The sequence below is a fragment of the Bos taurus genome, chromosome 1 (assembly GCF_002263795.3).
Source record: "Bos taurus isolate L1 Dominette 01449 registration number 42190680 breed Hereford chromosome 1, ARS-UCD2.0, whole genome shotgun sequence".
NCBI lineage: Eukaryota > Metazoa > Chordata > Mammalia > Artiodactyla > Bovidae > Bos > Bos taurus.
The window spans coordinates 108,223,378-108,241,706 of record NC_037328.1 but is presented as its reverse complement, the minus strand read 5'-3'; the positions used below and the strand labels follow the sequence as shown (position 1 = coordinate 108,241,706).

At 42.4% G+C, this 18,329-nt stretch overlaps 1 protein-coding gene and 1 non-coding gene across 2 annotated transcripts in view; both read left to right on the top strand.

Annotated features, from left to right (window-relative positions):
• IQCJ (IQ motif containing J) overlaps positions 1 to 18,329 on the top strand; it is a 249,489-nt gene that overhangs the window by 193,808 nt on the left and 37,352 nt on the right. The window contains exons 3-4 of the mRNA XM_059889873.1: positions 1,385 to 1,465; positions 14,576 to 14,711. Of these exons, the coding sequence (XP_059745856.1) occupies positions 1,385 to 1,465; positions 14,576 to 14,711 (217 nt within the window). The remainder of the gene's footprint in view (positions 1 to 1,384; positions 1,466 to 14,575; positions 14,712 to 18,329) is intronic.
• TRNAC-GCA (transfer RNA cysteine (anticodon GCA)) lies at positions 4,548 to 4,619 on the top strand. The gene has a single exon. It is a non-coding gene; the product is annotated as a tRNA-Cys (tRNA).

Here is an 18,329-nt window from a genome sequence, read left to right as displayed (position 1 = left end):
GTAATGTCTCTGCTTTTTAATATGCTGTCTAGGTTTGTCATAGCTTTTATTCCAAGAAGCTAGCATCTTTTAATTTCATGGCTGCAGTCACCATCTGCAGTGATTTTGGAACCTAAGAAAATAAAGTCTGTCACTGTTTCCATTGTGTCCCCATCTATCTGCCATGAAGGGATGGGACCAGATGCTATGATCTTAGTTTTTTGAATGTTGAGTTTTAAGCCAGCTTTTTCATTCTCTTTCACTTTCATTGAGAGGTTCTTTAGTTCCTCTTCACTTTCTGCTGTAAGCGTGGTGTCATCCATATATCTGAGGTTATTGATGGCAGATAAGGTGGTCTGGTATTCCCATCTCTTGAAGAATTTTTCACAGTTTGTTATGATCCACACAATAAAGGCTTTAGCCTGGTCAATGAAGCAAAAGTAGATTTTTTTTAAATTTTCTTGCCTTTTCTATGACCCAGTGAATGTTGGCAATTTGATCTCTGGTTCCTCTGCTTTTTCTAAATCCAGTTTGAACATTTAGATGTCCTCTGTTCACGTACTGTTGAAGCCTCACTTGGAGAATTTTCAGCATTACTTTGCTAGCATGTGAGATGAGTACAATTGCTTGGTAGTTTGAACATTCTTTGGCATTGCCTTTCTTTCAGATTGGAATGAAAACTGACCTTTTCCAGTCCTGTGGCCACTGCTGAGTTTTCCAAATTTGCTGGCATATTGAGTGCAACACTTTAACAGCATCATCTTTTAGGATCTTCCTCATAGGCATTACCTTTACATGTTAACTTACTAATCCCTGTCCATTCTTCAAGACCCAGCACAGCAGCTATAGTCTTCCTTGACCATTGTAGCACCCAGTGGTTGTCCTAGGTTCATAGGAGCAATGGCATATATTCACAGTTCCTCCATCTTTATCCAGGGCTGACTGATGCTTTGTTCATAGTGGGAGCTCTGAAAAAGCTTACACAATGAAAGGAGAAAAGGTTCAGAGGTAGTGACACCATTGGGAATGAATGAGACTCTCTCTACAACTTACTAGTTGGACAATACCATGGGCTTACATTCTACTCATGGCTTTTATTCCTCTGAAACAGTTTAATATTCTGCCTTTGTCTTTGTGTAAAGTAAATGATTTACATGCCTTAGATATGAATGTTGAGCTAAGTGGTAGAAATAAAAAGAAAAGCAATGTTAAAAGGCAAAACCACATTTTCTTTCTATGATATGGTTATTTATCTACTATCCATCAATCAGAACTTTTAGGACTGTATTAATAAAATGAACATAAGTGCATATGTACTTGTTTTGTCAATTAAATTTAAATTGGCACTTTTATTGATGACAGCTTTATGGATTCATTTATATTGAGGCATTATTTCTGTTTGTAGTCACCAACTGGCCATGGATGTGGAGAATAACATTCAAAAGTGTCACCTCAATCTACAGCCCTTGGACTCCAAGGTGAAAATGTAAGTTATTTTAAAGTTCACATTAAAATTTTTGTGTTTTCACAGTTCTTACTCTATTAATCTATGAACTATTCTGGAGTTCATGGGTATAAGAATCACACATTTATTCACATTTATATTTATATATTACACAGTATTTCTTCCCAGTTGTAAGTAGCAACAAAGCTGTTTTGAGCACACAGCACCATTAATGGATAACATAGGGAAGTATTTGATGGCCATCACTTTGTTTCCCTTTCAGGCAAAGTAACATTCTTCAGATCTCACTAATATTTGTCACTGCCTTTCTTCTCCGTAACTTGGTTTATTCCACCTTAGACCATGTCATTTACACACATACACTCTTTCCACCCTCTTCCTTCTGTTTCCAGTCCAACTCTTGTCCAGTTATTTTAAGAAAAAATCCTTTCCTTTTCCTCCTCACTTCTTGTCCTTTCCTTTCCCTCCTCACTTCTTGTCCTTTCCTTTCTTATTCTCTCTTAATATGGCCTAATGAGATTCTCCTTCTCCCACTGCAAGTGACTAAAGCATAAAAATACTGGTATATACACCTCAGTGTTAACAAAAATAAAACTAATGAGATCAAAAGACAGACAGGCTGTATTCTAGAACAAAATAACAACCTTCTAAAACTTTATTAAGAAAGGACCCATCATAGTCACTTTGGTTGGCTGGTTGGTTTAGTCACTAAGTCGTGTCCGAGTCTTGTGACCCCATGGACTCTAGCCTGCCAGGCTGCTCTGTCCATGGGACTCTCTAAGCAAGAATACTGGAATGGGTTGCCATTTCCTTCTCCAAATAGTCACTTTAGAAGTAGTTTTAAACTGTTTATGTTTGTACTCTGTGATCCTTTCCCATTCAGATTTTTTCTTTGGGGATAAGTTATGAGCATTACCAGTGAGTGTACATAGTCTTTCTCTCTCTCTCTCCCCCTTTCCCTCACCTTCCTTCCCTCCTTCCCTCTCCCTTTCTCTCTCTCTCTCTCTCACACACACACACAGCTTAACACTCTGAAAAGCATGTATCTAGAAAATCTGAACCTGTCTGTGCTTGGTCAGGAACACTGATCATTTGCAAAAAGCCCAAAGAGGAATCTTTTAGGAAAGAAGTCACCTTGAAGAGGGGAGCATTGAGGTGTACAACTTTGAAAAAGTAAGCCATTGCTGAATGTAGGAATTGAAACAGAAATGATGCAGATATATAATATCCTGCTGGATAAAAGCAAATATGAATACACACCCCTATAAATCTACATTAACCTTGTTTATCAGTAAAAAGCTTGCCTCTGAGTGAGCACACAGGGCTGCCTCTCAACGTAAAGTTCAGATGTGGCTTCTCAACCAGTCAGGCCCCCTGCTAAGGAGCTGTGTGTCACACTTACTAAGTGAATAATGAATCAGGCTACCAAATCGTTTTATGTAAGCCGTGTGTCAGCCTCGTTCCACAAGATGCTAGTTTCCAAACATAGGTTGCTTTATTGTTAGGAATTTTCTCATTAAGATAACGTTCTCTTAACTGAAAAAGCACTGGAAAGGAAGGTTGGCTGTGTGAAAAATTAAAGTGATTAATTTGTATGCTGAAATTAAGTTAAGAAACCTCCCTGGTCTTTTTTAGTTTTCATCTTCTCCAATCTGTAGAGACAGAGGGGCAGGTGCCAGAGAGAGGAGCAGGCAAAGAACAAAAAGAATCTCTGTGCCTAAGAGCCCAGTAGCTCTGAGAATCTGGGATTTTATGTGTAGCTGGTATGATGGAGGAGTCTCAGCTCAGTGAGGTGCAAACAGAATGGTTTTATCTCTTCTAATAACTCTGAACCCCATTTCCACTCAGTGGAGGGGGATGAGGGAGAGAAAACTTAATCTTACCCAATAATGGAATTTGAGTCCCATCGGAGAATTGACTCCAGTTCAGTGACTATTGTCTAATCTGGTTATTAAATTCCTAACTCTCATGACAGTTTGAACACCTCCCCTCTACATGCATTATATCTTCCCCACAGCTGTGCAGCCGGCTCCCTTCCCTTCCCTCTCCTCTTTCTCTTTCCCTGTCACCCCTCCTTTCTCCTCTCCTCCCCTTCTGGTGCCACCTCTCCCACCCTCTGAGGGCTAAACATCAAGGCTGCTCCAGGTTTCCTGTTGATGGTGAGCTTTCACACCCTAGGCAGTTCCTTCCTTAAAAGAGTTGGGACTCTGTGGGAAGGGTCGCTGGGTCTCCCCTGAGCCCCTACCTGTGGTGTGGGTTGCACCCCTCATTGTGTCTCTTGCTTTGCTGGTGGTCTTCCCCAGGCTGACCTTGGCATTCTCAACAAGGAATACCTTGGCATACACCCATTCCTGCTTCTCAAGGGACCTTTAGACCTACAGAGCCTTGGGTATGAAAGGTGATGTTTTATTCCATGTTCCAGAGTTACTGTCAAACTTCACAAGCTTTCTGTATGGTCTTCTGTCTTCTCTTGGTGGGAACCAGCTGGAAACCTATCTTTCCCAGGTAGAAGGGGTATGGGGAGAAGGAGAAGCTGGGGTTACTACATCGTAACATTTGCTTTCCCGTAGACTCTTCAATCCCCTCCCTAATGAGAAGAGAGAAGTAGGTTCCAATGAAGGTTTTCTGGACGGTCCAGCCCCTGCAAGCCCTGAGATGGGATGTACTTTGGCAGGCCAATCTCTGGTGGGGGTCAGTAGGAGCAGGAAAGGACCTCAGTCATTCCTTCACACTCAGGACAACATTAAAAGGAGGCAGTTTGATAAGAGCACGTCCCTGGCGGTTCACTTGGTAAAGCATCTGCCAGCAATGCAGGAGACCCAGGTTCAATCCATGAATGGGGAAGATCCCCTGGAGAAGGAAATGGCAACACAGTCCAGTATTCTTGCCTGGAAAATCCCATGGACAGAGGAACCTGGCAAGCTGCAGTCCACAGGGTCACAAAGAATTAGACATGACTTAGAGACTTAGTCCTTAGTCAGGAAAGTACACCATAGGCCTCGTCAGGGGCCTTAAAGAAAAAGACAAAAATCTAGACTCCTGTTCATTTAATTAATAGTAGTTTGGGGGAACCTTGCTTTGCTAGGAGGTTTAGTGAAATGATTCTCTGGTGGCTCAGATGGTAAAGCATCTGCCTGCAATGCAGGAGACCTGGGTTCGATCCCCAGGTTGGGAAGATCCCCTGGAGAAGGAAATGGCAGCCCATTCCAGTACTCTTGCCTAGAAAATTTCATGGATGGAGGAGCCTGGTGGGCTACAGTCCATGGGGTCTCAAAGACTTGGACACAACTAAGCAACTTCACTTCACTTAGAGACTAAACCACCGCAACCAGTAGGTGGCAGTGCAAAGTATTTGCCCCCTGGAAGGAATTAGAGGCCTGTGGGGGAAAGAACAAGTGTGCTGAGAGTGGAATTTAGAGGAAATGTCAGGAAGAGCAAATCCCCTGGCTCAAGAATGCCGCTGTTAAGAGGTAATTTTGTGTTTTAGACTCAGAGGATCAAAGAACTGCATCAAAAGGGCGAAAGCAATCAGGATTGCACAGCTATTAATAAAAAGTCACTTTGGGGAGGTGAAAGGCAGGAAGATCAAGCAAAGGAAAGCCTCTTAAGTCAGAAAACTTAGTGAAGGCAAAAGTCATAGTGAAAGCACCATGACAAATGCTCTTATGCAGCCCTAAGACACAAAGTATTCTTTAAAAAATTATTTTTAATTGAAGGATATTTGCTTTGCAATATTATGTTGGTTTCTGCCATACATCAACATGAATCAGCCATAGGTACACATATGTCCCGTCCCATCTCCTCCCACCTCCCACCCCATCCCAGCCTTCTAGGTTGTCACAAGGTTTGAGCTAGGGCCAAGGCTGCCCAAGGGTCTGGGAATGAGTGTGCACAGCAGAGAAGTGCAGGCTTTAGCAGGGAGGCCTGGCTGCAGAGGAAGGAAATGGACCCTCCAAACCCCTTCAAATCCCTGCCCTTCACATCAGGGTCACTCCTTGCATGTTGCAGTGAGACCGAAAGTACATCTTCTGAACACAGGCCATCATTTAAAACTTGATTATTAACTCTGTGTGGTCTGTCTCTTTATGTTTTTAACAATATGTTTATTTTGTGATGGAATAACATAAAGATCTACCAAATACGAATCATCTTTTAAAAGTCTTCTCATTAAATATGATCAATTCCTCTCCTTACTTTTTATTAGCATATTTTATTTAGTGATGAAATAACATTTCGACTCTAAAAGGGAGAGAGACAGAGACAGACAGACATAGTCTTGAGAAGGAAGACAATTCCCCAAATAAGTCAAACTCAAATATCAGTAAAACCCGAAGTGCCTTTGTTTGAAAGTACTGCCTATCAATTTGTCAAAATTTTGTTTAAATTTCATTAAAAGAAGCCATGAGGGGTGAGGGGTTAAGAGAGCAGACTTTGAAGCTAGAGCACCCTAGGTTCAAATCCCAGCCCTGCTCCTTGTCTGCTGAGTGACCTTGGGAGCATTGCTTACCTATCTGGGCCTTCATTGCATTCTTCTATAAAATGAGAACACGAACCATATCTTAAAAGATTGTAGTGAGCTTTCAATGAGAAAATCTAAGAAAAACATTTACACTAGTGTGTCTTCCCCATGCAATTGTACCTTTTCTAAACATATTTTTATATCAAATTGGGCTAATAAAATATTTCCTGTAAAGATCCTCAGAAATCCAGTATATCATATGCTGCAGCCCACCAGACCCCTCTGTCCATAGGATTCTCCCAGCAAGAATCCTGGAGCAGGTTGTCATTTCCTCTTCCAGGGGATTTCCTATCCCAGGGACGGAATTTGAACCTCCTGAATTGGCAGGCAGTTTCTTTACCACTAAGCCACCAGGGAAGCCCTTATGATTTGCACCTATTACTTAAAAATATTTGAAAGTGTCTGGTTTTCTTAAGTAATTATAGTGATTTATCTAGAACCACTATTTGTCGTTTGGGGCTAAGTGACATAAATATAAATACCATATCTTTGACTCCTTGCAAGAATATGGAAACATTATTGTTGTTCCCATTTTGTGCATCAGCAAAGTGTAGGCCTGAAAGTTGAGTACTTTTCCCAAGGCCACAGCTAATAAGAAGTAAAACTGAGCAAGAACCTACATCACTCTAATCTGCCTGCAATGCAGGAGATCCAAGATCAATCCTTGAGTTGAGAAGATCCCCTGGAGAAGGGCATGGCAACCCACTCCAGTATTCTTACCTGGAGAATCCCATGGACAGAGGAGCCTGGAGGGCTACAGTCCCTAAGGGTCGCAAAGAGTCAGACACGATTGAGTGACTAAGCATGTGCAAACATGTTTAGTTTCCACGAGGTTTTGTTTCAAGACATCAACACACAAAGATCCTGAACTATGTCCTCCCACAGACACACTGAACCCACAACTACGAATGGAACAATTCCCTCTCAGAGGGAAAATTAAAAACTGGTGGAGTAACCCCTTCATATTGGGCAGACAAGAGGGAAACCATATCAAAGTGGATAGGAAAGGCTGAGACACAATCTCTCCATGAAACGCTGGTGTGATGACTCCTATTTGGGAGTGCACTCAAAATCTTGCGCTTCTCTCTGAGGAGACAAAGAGTTATACTCTGCATTGAACACCCCAACTGTCATGACTGGCCCCTGAGAGATGAGTTCCCCAAGCATTTGGCTTTGAGGACCATTTGGCTCATGCTCACGAGATTCTAGAGGTTATGGTGAACTGAGGAACCTCTCTTAAAGAGCCTGTGTGCAGATTCACCCACTCCAGGGCTCAGCACAGAAGCATCCTTTAAAAAAGTGCCCAGACTTCATGTCAAAGAACTCATTTGCTGATTTGAAAGCTGGTCAGCCCCAGCACACAGTCTCCCTTTTATAGCAGAGGAGTAGGATATGGACCACAAGCAACGGAGAAAGTGTTCTTATAAACAGTTACCACTCCCAGGGCACAGCGAGAGGGAGCAGAGCCAAGAGCTCAGTCTTGATGTGAAACAGGAGGCTTCTAATTAAGTGCACATCTAAGGGCTGACTGTAAACCTTTCCTGAGACATTGGGGGGTGGGCACTAATCTTCAAGTTGCCCCTCGGCCATACTCCAAAGCTTCATCGTCTCTTGCAGAGGAGCTCTTGTGAGTGTCTGGGGCCCCAGTTTTTACATCTGGTGCCCTGGATATTGGGCTTCCTTGGTGACTCAGTGGATAAAGAATCTTCCCACAATGCAGAAGACTCAGGAGCCTCGGGTTTGATCCCTGGGTTGGGAAGATCCCCTGGAGGAGGGCATGGCCACCTACTCCAGTATTCTTGCCTGGGATTTCCATGGACAGAGGAGCTTGGTGGGCTACAGTCTATGGGGTCCCAGAAGAGTTGGGCACGGCTGAAGCAATTGAGTATGCACACCCTGGTTATTGTGACTGCCACCCAGGGAATGTTACCCCTTGATCCCTTCCTGGCTCTGGAGGCCAGCAGGGCTTGTGCTTATGGTCCCACAAGACTGTGCGTATTTGTACTTTTTTGAAAGCTGCTTCCTGACGGTCTAGCTTCCAATGAGTCCAAATCTAGGTGCTGACTGAGATCCTCCCCTTTGTGGCACTCACTGGTCTGTGTGTGTGTACTCAGTCATTCAGGCATGTCTGATTCTCTGCAACCCCATGGACTGAAGCCCGCCAGGCTCCTCTGTCGATAGGATTTTCCAGGCAAGAATACTGGAGTGGGTTGCCATTTCCTCCTCAAGGGGATCTTCCTGACCCAGGGATTGAACCCACGTCTCCTGTGTGGGCACACCCTTAGCTACTGGGAGTTATTAAAAGTGAAATGGGTTGTTTGGATAAGCAGAAGCTTGGGAGACAATCAAGAGCTGGGGCAAGGTTGAATGATAAGGTTTATCTCCTACACAAGGCCAACCCTTCAAGACTGGGAGAAGGGGCTGTTTCATCTAATACATAGAAACTGGTAGTTGCAAGTAATAGAAACTCAACTCAAACTAACTTGTATATAAAAAAAGAGATTTTTTATTATATTACCTAACATAAACATCCAAGGGGCACAGTCACCAGGCATCTCTGTCTTCTGTAAGCTCTTCTCTCTTCATTCTCTCCCAACATTGTAGCAAACTGGTCACGGATAGCTCAAGGTTACCAATTGCAAACCTCCAGGGGCAAGAGGGGGCTTCTCTTTCTGTAGCCTCTTGTTGCCTGGCTTGAGCCATGTGAGCTTCTATGAACCAATCGCTGCCCTCTGGGTGTTCAGTCTGGCACACAAGCTGCTCTCTACGGTGGAGGGGTGGGATCTGCCTCATTCATAGCTCATTGGTTGAGGGTTGGTGGGTCCCCGTGGAGAAATGGGTGCTGGAACCAAGAGAAGTTAATGTTGGGCAGGCAAAACCTACCACTATGATAATAATATTAGTGGAGCCTTCCCGACAGCCCACATGTGGTAGGGCTGATTGGGAGAATGCACACAAAAAGAGCTGTATAAAATCGTTTCCTAAGATACTTAGACTTGTCTTTTCTTTGATGGTGCCCTCTTTTCTCATCCTCAAATTCCACTTACTTTGGGTAATAAAGTATTTTTTTAAATTATTTAGTAAGTTTTACATGAGAATCCAGATATCTGGCTGCCTTTGAAAAGGTCTGGTAACTACGGACTGTGCCTTGATGGGGGATTCCCCCTCACAAGGGGCAGGTATTGCCCAGTCTTGCCCCCACCTGACCCCGTCGACATCGGGATCCTCTTCCTATCTTCATATCCTCTGCCGTCATTTCTGGGATCCTCCTGCATCCTACCAGGTACCTTCACTTCCATGCCTTTGTCCAAGGTCTTTTCCTCTTCCTCCCTAGCAGTCTAAATCCCATCCATCCTTGAAAACCAATTGAAAACCAGGACTCTCTCGAACCTCCTCTAAGCATCCCAACTCTCAGAGTGTTCTCTGCTGCTCTTCCTCTGTAAGGACATCCAGAGACGACCAGAACTGCCCAGGCTGTAAGTCCCCAAGTAGCTGTGAGTGTGGGAGAGAAGCACCACCCTATGAAACTGACGAGGTAGGGTAGAGGCAGATGATTATGCCGTCCCTGAGACAAGGGAAGATAAATCGGAATTGAGCTGGCAAAGAAATTGAAAAATGTATTTATCATCTCTTTTGAAGTAAATTTCTACACTTTATTTATAATTCAACATATGGGAACACACAGAGAGTGCTCCCTCTCTGCAACCAGCTTTTAAAGCATTATATTGATGGTATTGCTTAGTTTCAGAAGTAAAAATGTCAAGGTAGTTAGTGTTCAGGGTTTTCACTGCAGCCGTAAAGGAGACTTGTGAGTAGAAATTGTGATAAAGCTGGAATAAGAGAGTGAAAGTCATTCCCTTTGACTGAGGGACAAATGCCTCTGCATTTTAATTCTCTCCTACAGTAAAATAACATTTAGAGATGGTATTCTGAGGTTAAATTAAATTAAATTAAATTAAATTCATAATTTAATCTATGAACATCGTATCAGTGCAAAGAGGAGTAAATGTATGATGCAAATACTTTTCTATGATTCAGAGAGTAATAATAGCAAGGCTCTACCATTCAAAAGAAATAGTGTAGCAATTTAGAATAGCAGCCTAAAGTGATGTGACTGGCCTTTCATTTTTGACCCCTAAATTTAAAGAAAAAAGAACGTAATATAATATGCTTTCGACTAAGTAAAACTGTTTTCATATATGTAGACAAGGATAATAAGGTAAATATTCAAAAACTGAAATAGCTTTTTAATTAAGGAAATGAGTGGGCTTATACCAATAGATGATTTTAATGCCTATTTTAAAGCCATTTGTATATATAAGATTCTGATGCTGGGAAAGATTGAGGGCAGGAATAGAAAGGGGCTGCGGAGTTCCAAAGAATGGCAAGGAGAGGTGAGAAAGTCTTCGTCAGTGATCAATGCAAGGAAATAGAGGAAAACAACAGAATGGGAAAGACTAGAGATCTCTTCAAGAAAATTAGAGATAACAAGGGAACATTTCATGCAAAGATGGGTTCGATAAAGGACAGAAATGGTATGGACCTAACAGAGGCAGAAGATATTAAGAAGAGGTGGCAAGAATACACAGAAGAACTGTACAAAAAAGATCTTCGTGACTGAGATAATCACGATGGTGTGATCACTCACGTAGAGCCAGACATCCTGGAATGTGAAGTCAAGTGGGCCTTAGAAAGCACTACGAACAAAGCTAGTGGAGGTGATGGAATTCCAGTTGAGCTATTTCAAATCCTGAAAGATGATGCTGTGAAAGTGCTGCACTCAAAATGCCAGCAAATTTGGAAAACTCAGCAGTAGCCACAGGACTGGAAAAGGTCAGTGTTCATTCCAATCCCAAAGAAAGGCAATGCCGAAGAATGCTCAAACTACTGCACAATTGCACTCATCTCACACACTAGTAAAGTAATGCTCAAAATTCTCCAAGCCAGGCTTCAGCAATACGTAAACCGTGACTTCCAGATGTTCAAGCTGGTTTTAGAAAGGGCAGAAGAACCAGAGATCAAATTGCCAACATCCTCTGGATCATCGAAAAAGCAAGAGAGTTCCAGAAAAGCATCTATTTCTGCTTTATTGACTATGCCAAAGCCTTTGGCTGTGTGGATCACAATAAACTGTGGAAAATTCTGAAAGAGATGGGAATACCAGACCACTTGACCTGCCTCTTGAGATACCTATATGCAGGTCAGGAAGCAACAGTTAGAACTGGACATGGAACAACAGACTGGTTCCAAATAGGAAAAGGAGTACGTCAAGGCTGTATATTGTCACCCTGCTTATTTAACTTATATGCAGAGTACATCATGAGACGCTGGGCTGGAAGAAGTACAAGCTGGAATCAAGATTGCCAGGAGAAATATCAATAACCTCAGATATGCAGATGATACCACCCTTATGGCAGACAGTGAAGAGGAACTAAAGAGCCTCTTGATGAAAGTGAAAGAGGAGAGTGAAAAAGTTGGCTTAAAGCTCAACATTCAGAAAACGAAGATCATGGCATCTGGTCCCATCACTTCATGGCAAATAGATGGGGAAACAGTGGAAACAGTGTCAGACTTTATTTTGGGGGGCTCCAAAATCACTGAAGATGGTGATTGCAGCCATGAAATTAAAAGACGCTTGGAAGGGAAGTTATGACCAACCTAGATAGCATATTCAAAAGCAGAGACATTACTTTGCCAACAAAGGTCTGTCTAGTCAAGGCTATGGTTTTTCCAGTGGTCATGTATGGATGTGAGAATTGGACTGTGAAGAAAGCTGAGCGCTGAAGAATTGATGCTTTTGAACTGTGGTGTTGGAGAAGACTCTTGAGAGTCCCTTGGACTGCAAGGAGATCCAACCAGTCCATCCTAAAGGAGATCAGTGTTGGGTGTTCATTGGAGGGACTGATGTTGAAGCTGAAACTCCAATACTTTGGCCACCTCATGCAAACAGTTGACTCATTGAAAAAGACCCTGATGCTGGGAGGGATTGGGGGCAGGAGGAGAAGGGGACGACAGAGGATGAGATGGCTGGATGGCATCACCGACTCAATGGACGTGAGTTTGAGTGAACTCTGGGAATTGGTGATGGATAGGGAGGCCTGGCGTGCTGTGATTCATGGGGTTGCAAAGAGTGGGACACAACTGAGCCACTGAACTGAACTGAACTGAACAGAGGATGAGATGGTTGGATGGCATCCCCGATTCATTGGACATTAGTTTGAGTGAACTCTGGGAAATATTGAAGGATAAGGGAAGCCTGGTGTGCTGCAGTCCATGGGGTCACAAAGAGTTGGATACTAACTAGAGAATAAACAACAAACAACAAATGTCACATTTTATCAATTAAGAAAAGAAGAGGATATCCTTCCACTTCGAAGGGGAGAATACTCTCTTCTTAATCTTTGACTTAAGGAAAACTGGTATGTCATTTTCCAGATCCCATAGAACTACAAAGGAGAAGAAAATGCTTTAAATTCTTTGCAGATCTCACCTGGGTTTTTGTCCAGCAGTGTTTTGTTTTGTTTTGTTTTTTTTTGAAGGTGTCATGCTGCCCCCTGCTGTTCATCACGCTAAAATATAACTTCTCAAAATGAAAGTTGCTCAGTCTTGTCGAACTGTTTGAGACCCCCATGGACTATACAGGCCATGGAATTCTCCAGGCCAGAATACTGGAGTGGGTAGCCTTTGCCTTCTCCAGGGGATCTTCCCAACCCAGAGATTGAACCCAGGTTTCCCACAGGTGGGAAGAATCTCCCAGGTGGATTCTTTACCAGCTGAACCACAAGGGAAGCCCAACTTCTCAAAAGGCTACTATATCTTCGTTCTATATTTTCTGAATAACCAAGACAATTAAAAAGTGGGGCTTAGAGAGAGGAATACTTCATGTCCTATAAACGTGTGGGTATCCTATGAGTTGTCAGTATTCTCTATTTTTTAAGTTACTTTAAAAAAAATCACATGCTTTTAAGTCCTTGATGGGCAGGTTTACAAGCTGTAGGTGTCCAAAAGTAGCAGAACTTTTCAGCAGTGCTCTGGCAGTTGCCAGCGCTTCAAGCACTTTGGATGACATGGAAATTAGCTGCCAAAAGTTTGATACTCCCTTAGTAAAATGGATCCCAGAAGAAACAAGAGGATTACCACACTCAGCCACCCTTACAGGACCCTCTTACTCTTACAGGAGTCTCTCTGAGATCCTGTTTAAAATTTTAAACCAAAGGAAAATAAATAAATAAGGGTATATTTTGAGAAGACATTAAATAAGAAAACAGTGACCATCTATGACCAAGGGCCCCAGCAGCTCATAGTTTCAGGGAAAATTGGCCTCTGATCCCTGGGTTGTTTCACTGTAGTTTCTGGACTTTTCCTTGAACATTATAACTCACAAAGCCTTAATAAATGAGGGAACACATACAAATGTGTATGTGTTCTTTATGTTCTCTGATTATTGAGAATGGACAGTTTCTGAACTATTCTAGCCAAATGAAAACAAATGTTTGTTTATACAAAAACACCTTCAGTAACTTTGTTTGTATGTGGAAGAATTGAAGAAGATCAAATGCTTCCAGGAGTTGAGAAGAGATCATGAGAGAATCAGCACAGCCATTTAAAACTATTTTCAAAAGCTGAATCCTGACAACTGGTGTTCATGTCTAGCAACTCCCAGGAGAAAACAGATTCAGTTCCTTGGTCACATGTGAAAATCTAGATATTAATCTCTTCAAAGATTAGAAACTAGTCCAAATGGAGAAAAGTCACTTAGCTTTCATGAAGAAGTGAAGTGAAATGAAGTTACTCAGTCGTGTCCGACTCTTTGCGACCCCATAGACTGTAGCCTACCAGGCTCCTCCCTCCAGGGGATTTTCCAGGCAAGAATGAAGAAGAGGTTTCTGTTATTCAGATCAGAAGATGACTCTTTTGAGAGTTACTAACCACAGGACATAAAAAACTTCCTTGGGTGAAATCTCAAGAAGCCACCTAATCATGAGTTAATTTTCTGCATAGTACATAACAGTTTGAAATATTTTTGTCTTCTCTGTTGATGTCTTTGTTTATTCATCATACATTACCAGTTTCCTTCCACAGTATGTAAAATCCATGACCGCAGGGCACTTGCCTGTCTTGTCCCAGAGCAGAGCCAATGCCTTTGGTCACATAGACTATACCATCTAACATCATGGAACGCCCTTCACCTTGAAGTCTGTGTGAATGGCCCCCCTAGGGCTGTGCTGTCTCCTCTATCCAGAGCCAAGTGCTGACCCTGGCACAGAACAGTTCTTTCAACAATAATTTATTATTCTCACTTGAAAAAGTGATGAGAAATTGAAAGGTTTTGTGTCCCATAAGTCGAAGCATGTACATTTACATGTGCAAACTGATTGCACTTTGACAGATGACTTTTTCTAAGTTATTTCTTATAGACTGGTTTAGTTCAGGTAAGCTTGTGAAAGTCAAACCTATAACACAGACAGTCCAGGTCTTCTGACTTCCCATGTCACGCTCTGTGTGCTTGAGGTTCCTGGTCAAAGTCAATTCCTTCGGAATCCTCGTGCTTGTCAGAGTCTGAGTCTATGACTGGAGTGACGGTGCCTGTGCTTTTTGTTTGTTTTTGGCAGCATTCAGCGAGCATGGCGTGAATACCTGCAGCGGCAGGAGCCCCCGGAGAAGCGGAGCCCCTCCCCGCCCTCCGTGTCCTCGGACAAGCTGAGCAGCTCTGTCAGCATGAACACCTTCTCCGATAGCAGCACACCCGTGAGTGCACATGTCCTTCTCATGACTCGGTTGGCCAGTCATCTGGTCTCCAGGGCTTTGGCTCCAAGAGAGGAATCTGGGGATGTGAGCAGGTGGTTTGTGATCTACAAGTTGCTTGTTTGCTATGGTGAGGGTTTTGTCATCTCAAAGATGTGGGTCATGAAGGCAAAGAGAACTTTATGAAGGCTTAGGGAATTGACTGCATTTGAAATCAGTCTAAACTATGCATTTGTGTGTTGGCATTCCTCTGTTACTTTTTACTTTTCTTGATGATAGTGTGTTCCTTTTAATCTGTGCTGTTGGCAGCCTTTTGTGGCACAAATAGGATAGATTAGCTTGGTTACTAGGATTTTAAAGAGAACTTTCAGGAGAAGAACTGAAAGGGGTCTTGGATTCAGAGATTGCATCTTAAAGGCTTTCAGGGCTGGGTAAGTAACCCATGTGACTGATGGGGAGAGTTGTGACTGGCTCACCTAAAGGGACACTCCCCACCCCCCACTCCCGCCACACACACACCTCCCCCGGCTCCTGGAAGTATGTTGCCAAGTGTTGCCAGAGATCATTTTCCTTCTTCAGAAGATTTTTATATGTTGGCAATCAGTAAGAAAATTTTAAATGTAAATAGACCATGCCTGCAGACCACAATTTTCCCAGGTCCACTAGTTTAAGAACTCTGGAGTACAGGGTTGAGGAATGGAGGAATTTGAGGGAAGCCTCTGTTTAAAAAAAAAAAAAAGAACACCAAATGTATAAGGAAATAAATGATTAGGCAATTGTAACACAGAGTTGTGTGGATTTAGCCATTGTGATCAGTTACCATAGTCACTGGAGTACTGAAATAGGAAGAAAAATGAACTATACACGTGTATTGTTATTTTTAAAAAAATCATCCTTGACTGCTTTGTAATCAAATTTATTTGGTTGTAAAAATGCTTCCCAACAGCCAAAATAATGCATTCACATTGGGATCAAGCAAAGGTACTTTGAAATGTTTTCAGATGATTGCATTACATATTCTTTAATAAATGGCTTTATCTAGTTACGGATTCTAAAGAGAGAAGCAAGTTAAGTTTATAGCTGTGGAAATAATGGTGGCAGAAGATCTATTTTTAGCTGGCATTAGAAATGGAATACGGTGAATCTGCACTTTTTAAATACAGTTTTGGTAGGGGGCATGTGTTGTCTTAACTGGCCTCACCGTCACTAGAGGGCGCTCATGAACCACTTTGGAAAAGGTCTGCGTTTAGCAAAGTTTGTATTTAATTCTTGATTTGTCAGTGAAAAAGAATGTGAAAATTGAGTGTTTAGGATACCTTCGCTGTAAATGTTAATAGAAGGTACAAAGTAAACGACTCGGAAGCCTTGATCTGAGTGATGGAAACTGAGTATGAGAAATCACTCTGCCCCGGAGTTAAAGGCTTGAGTTTACTACCACCTTCGTGCTTTCTCAGCCCTAATTCCAGACAATAGCAACTGTCTAGAAATCCCTGATGGTTTTAGTATTGCTTTAGGATAGTTAACCTTTTGGCTTATTGAAATTCTGGAAGAATCTATCTTTGCTTTATATTTATGCTGCTGCATCGCTTTGATTCTAGCACCTCAGGTGTTTTTGTGCCTAAAATGCATGTTCTTCCCCCTCGTTGGTCATTATGTTTACATCTATCTTTGCACAGCTTTGCTAATGGTTTCGCCTTATTTAATGTAGCCTAGACTCCAGGGGCCCTGAGGTTTCTTAGTAGCAGAGATTTTCCCTTTCTGGTGTGCCCAGCAATTTGGTTTCCCATAAGGTGTGTCAGACTGAATTGAGAGTGGCACCCTGCTCCACCACCATGTCATCATGCCTTAGCTCTGTGCCCATGGGACAAAGATGACTCTATTTCCTGTGTGGGAGTCTGGCTCACTCCTGACTGCCTACAAACACTGAAAATCAAAGCAGACTTTCAAAAATCATTACTGGAATTAGCTTCAGAAAGCAAGCAGATCCTGCCCAGAATTCTAATGTTGACTATGAGAACAACTTTGGTATTGATGATGGCAATGGTGTGACACTAAATACAGAATAAAACATGAAAATATAAGATGTTGGCACATTCCCAAGTCTCTCATTTGTCAGGCAGGTAAAATACCAAAGCCATTATTGTTTAAAACTTTATGCTTCATTGTTTGGAACTGGTATAACTAAAGGTTGTTTTATCTTCCATGATTATCCCTTTGCTGAGGCTTCATTCAAAAAGATTCATTCATTCTCACATCTTTTGTTGGTGACAGCCCCATGAAAAGAAAATGACTTTGCTCTACCTTGACTGACCTGCCAGACCCACTGGGTTCATATATGAACCCTATCAGGGGAGCAGATAGGAAGACTTGGTTTTACCACCCTCTGATGAGTAGACCTCAAATTTATGGACGGGATAAGGATGACCCCCAGCTCACCTTGGCTAAGCCTGTCATAAAGAGAAGAGCTTTTTCAAATAATCAGAAAGTCCTTCGGAACTTCAGGGTTAGAAGCCTTTGGTCCCAGTCAAATTCTGTCAGTGAGGTGTCTCCCTAGGGGATTTCCCAGGCCCCTGACTTCTGCTGGATCCTCTCTGCTTGCTGAACCACAGTCCTCTTCCTCTGGGCTTGATCTGTCACTGTTGCTGCTGAGACCATTGTCTGTCTTCTCCAGTCTGATCAGCGGTCTGTTTCCTTCTACGCCTCTACTAACCTCTAACACAACCTCAGTTGGAGGCCAGTCTGCTCTTGCCTAACCTGTGGGCCTTGCCAGCTGCTCACCCGCCCCCATGCCTATAATAACTGCAATTACTGTTCATCCTAGCTGTCTCCTCTGGGCATGTGCTACATGGGAAGCCAGAAACCTGATCCAGGGTAGTCCTTGTGCTGAGCTGAGAATGATGCGTTTGCATGCTCGTGTTCTCTTTTGGCCAAGCATGTAGTTAATACAGTTCTTAGAATGTTTCGGCTGTAAATTAAACAGCAACAGTAATGTTTCCGTATGAGCTCTCAAATTCACCATCTTAGTAAGACCTGAGCACTTGTTGTATGCCAGGCACTTCGCCAATGCTTTCTGTGGATTATTTCCTTTAATCGTCTCTATGACCATATAAAGGAGGTCCTGTTATTATCTCCATTTTACAGATGATGAAGATAAGACTTTGAGAGATAACCAGCTTGCCTTGGGTTACTCACTGGGCTGGAGCCTGCATGCTTTACTGTTCTACTATATTGCAGCACTTGAAAATAAGCCTTCATTTAGACATGGTCAAGCAGTGAAAGACATAATCATTGCATTAATGCATTTCTAGGGCTGTTTTACAATTGAGTAGGTATAAACAGTGAATGAAATAATTGAAAAAAGAACGCTCATTTGATTTTATAAATTGCCTCATTCAATGCTCTTTGATTAAAACCTCAAACCTCAGCTGCTCAATGCCAAATTAAAGAGCAACAGGAGGGAAGATAATATTAAGTTATGTTAGCAATTTGCATATTAAGTGCCCTTTATCACAGTGTATCATGTGGTAACAGAAAAATTTGTTTTAGAAATAACAATTTTGAATACCAGCTGTTATTAAGAAAAGGAACTTGTGGGTATCAAAGTGAGAAGCAAAGAATAAC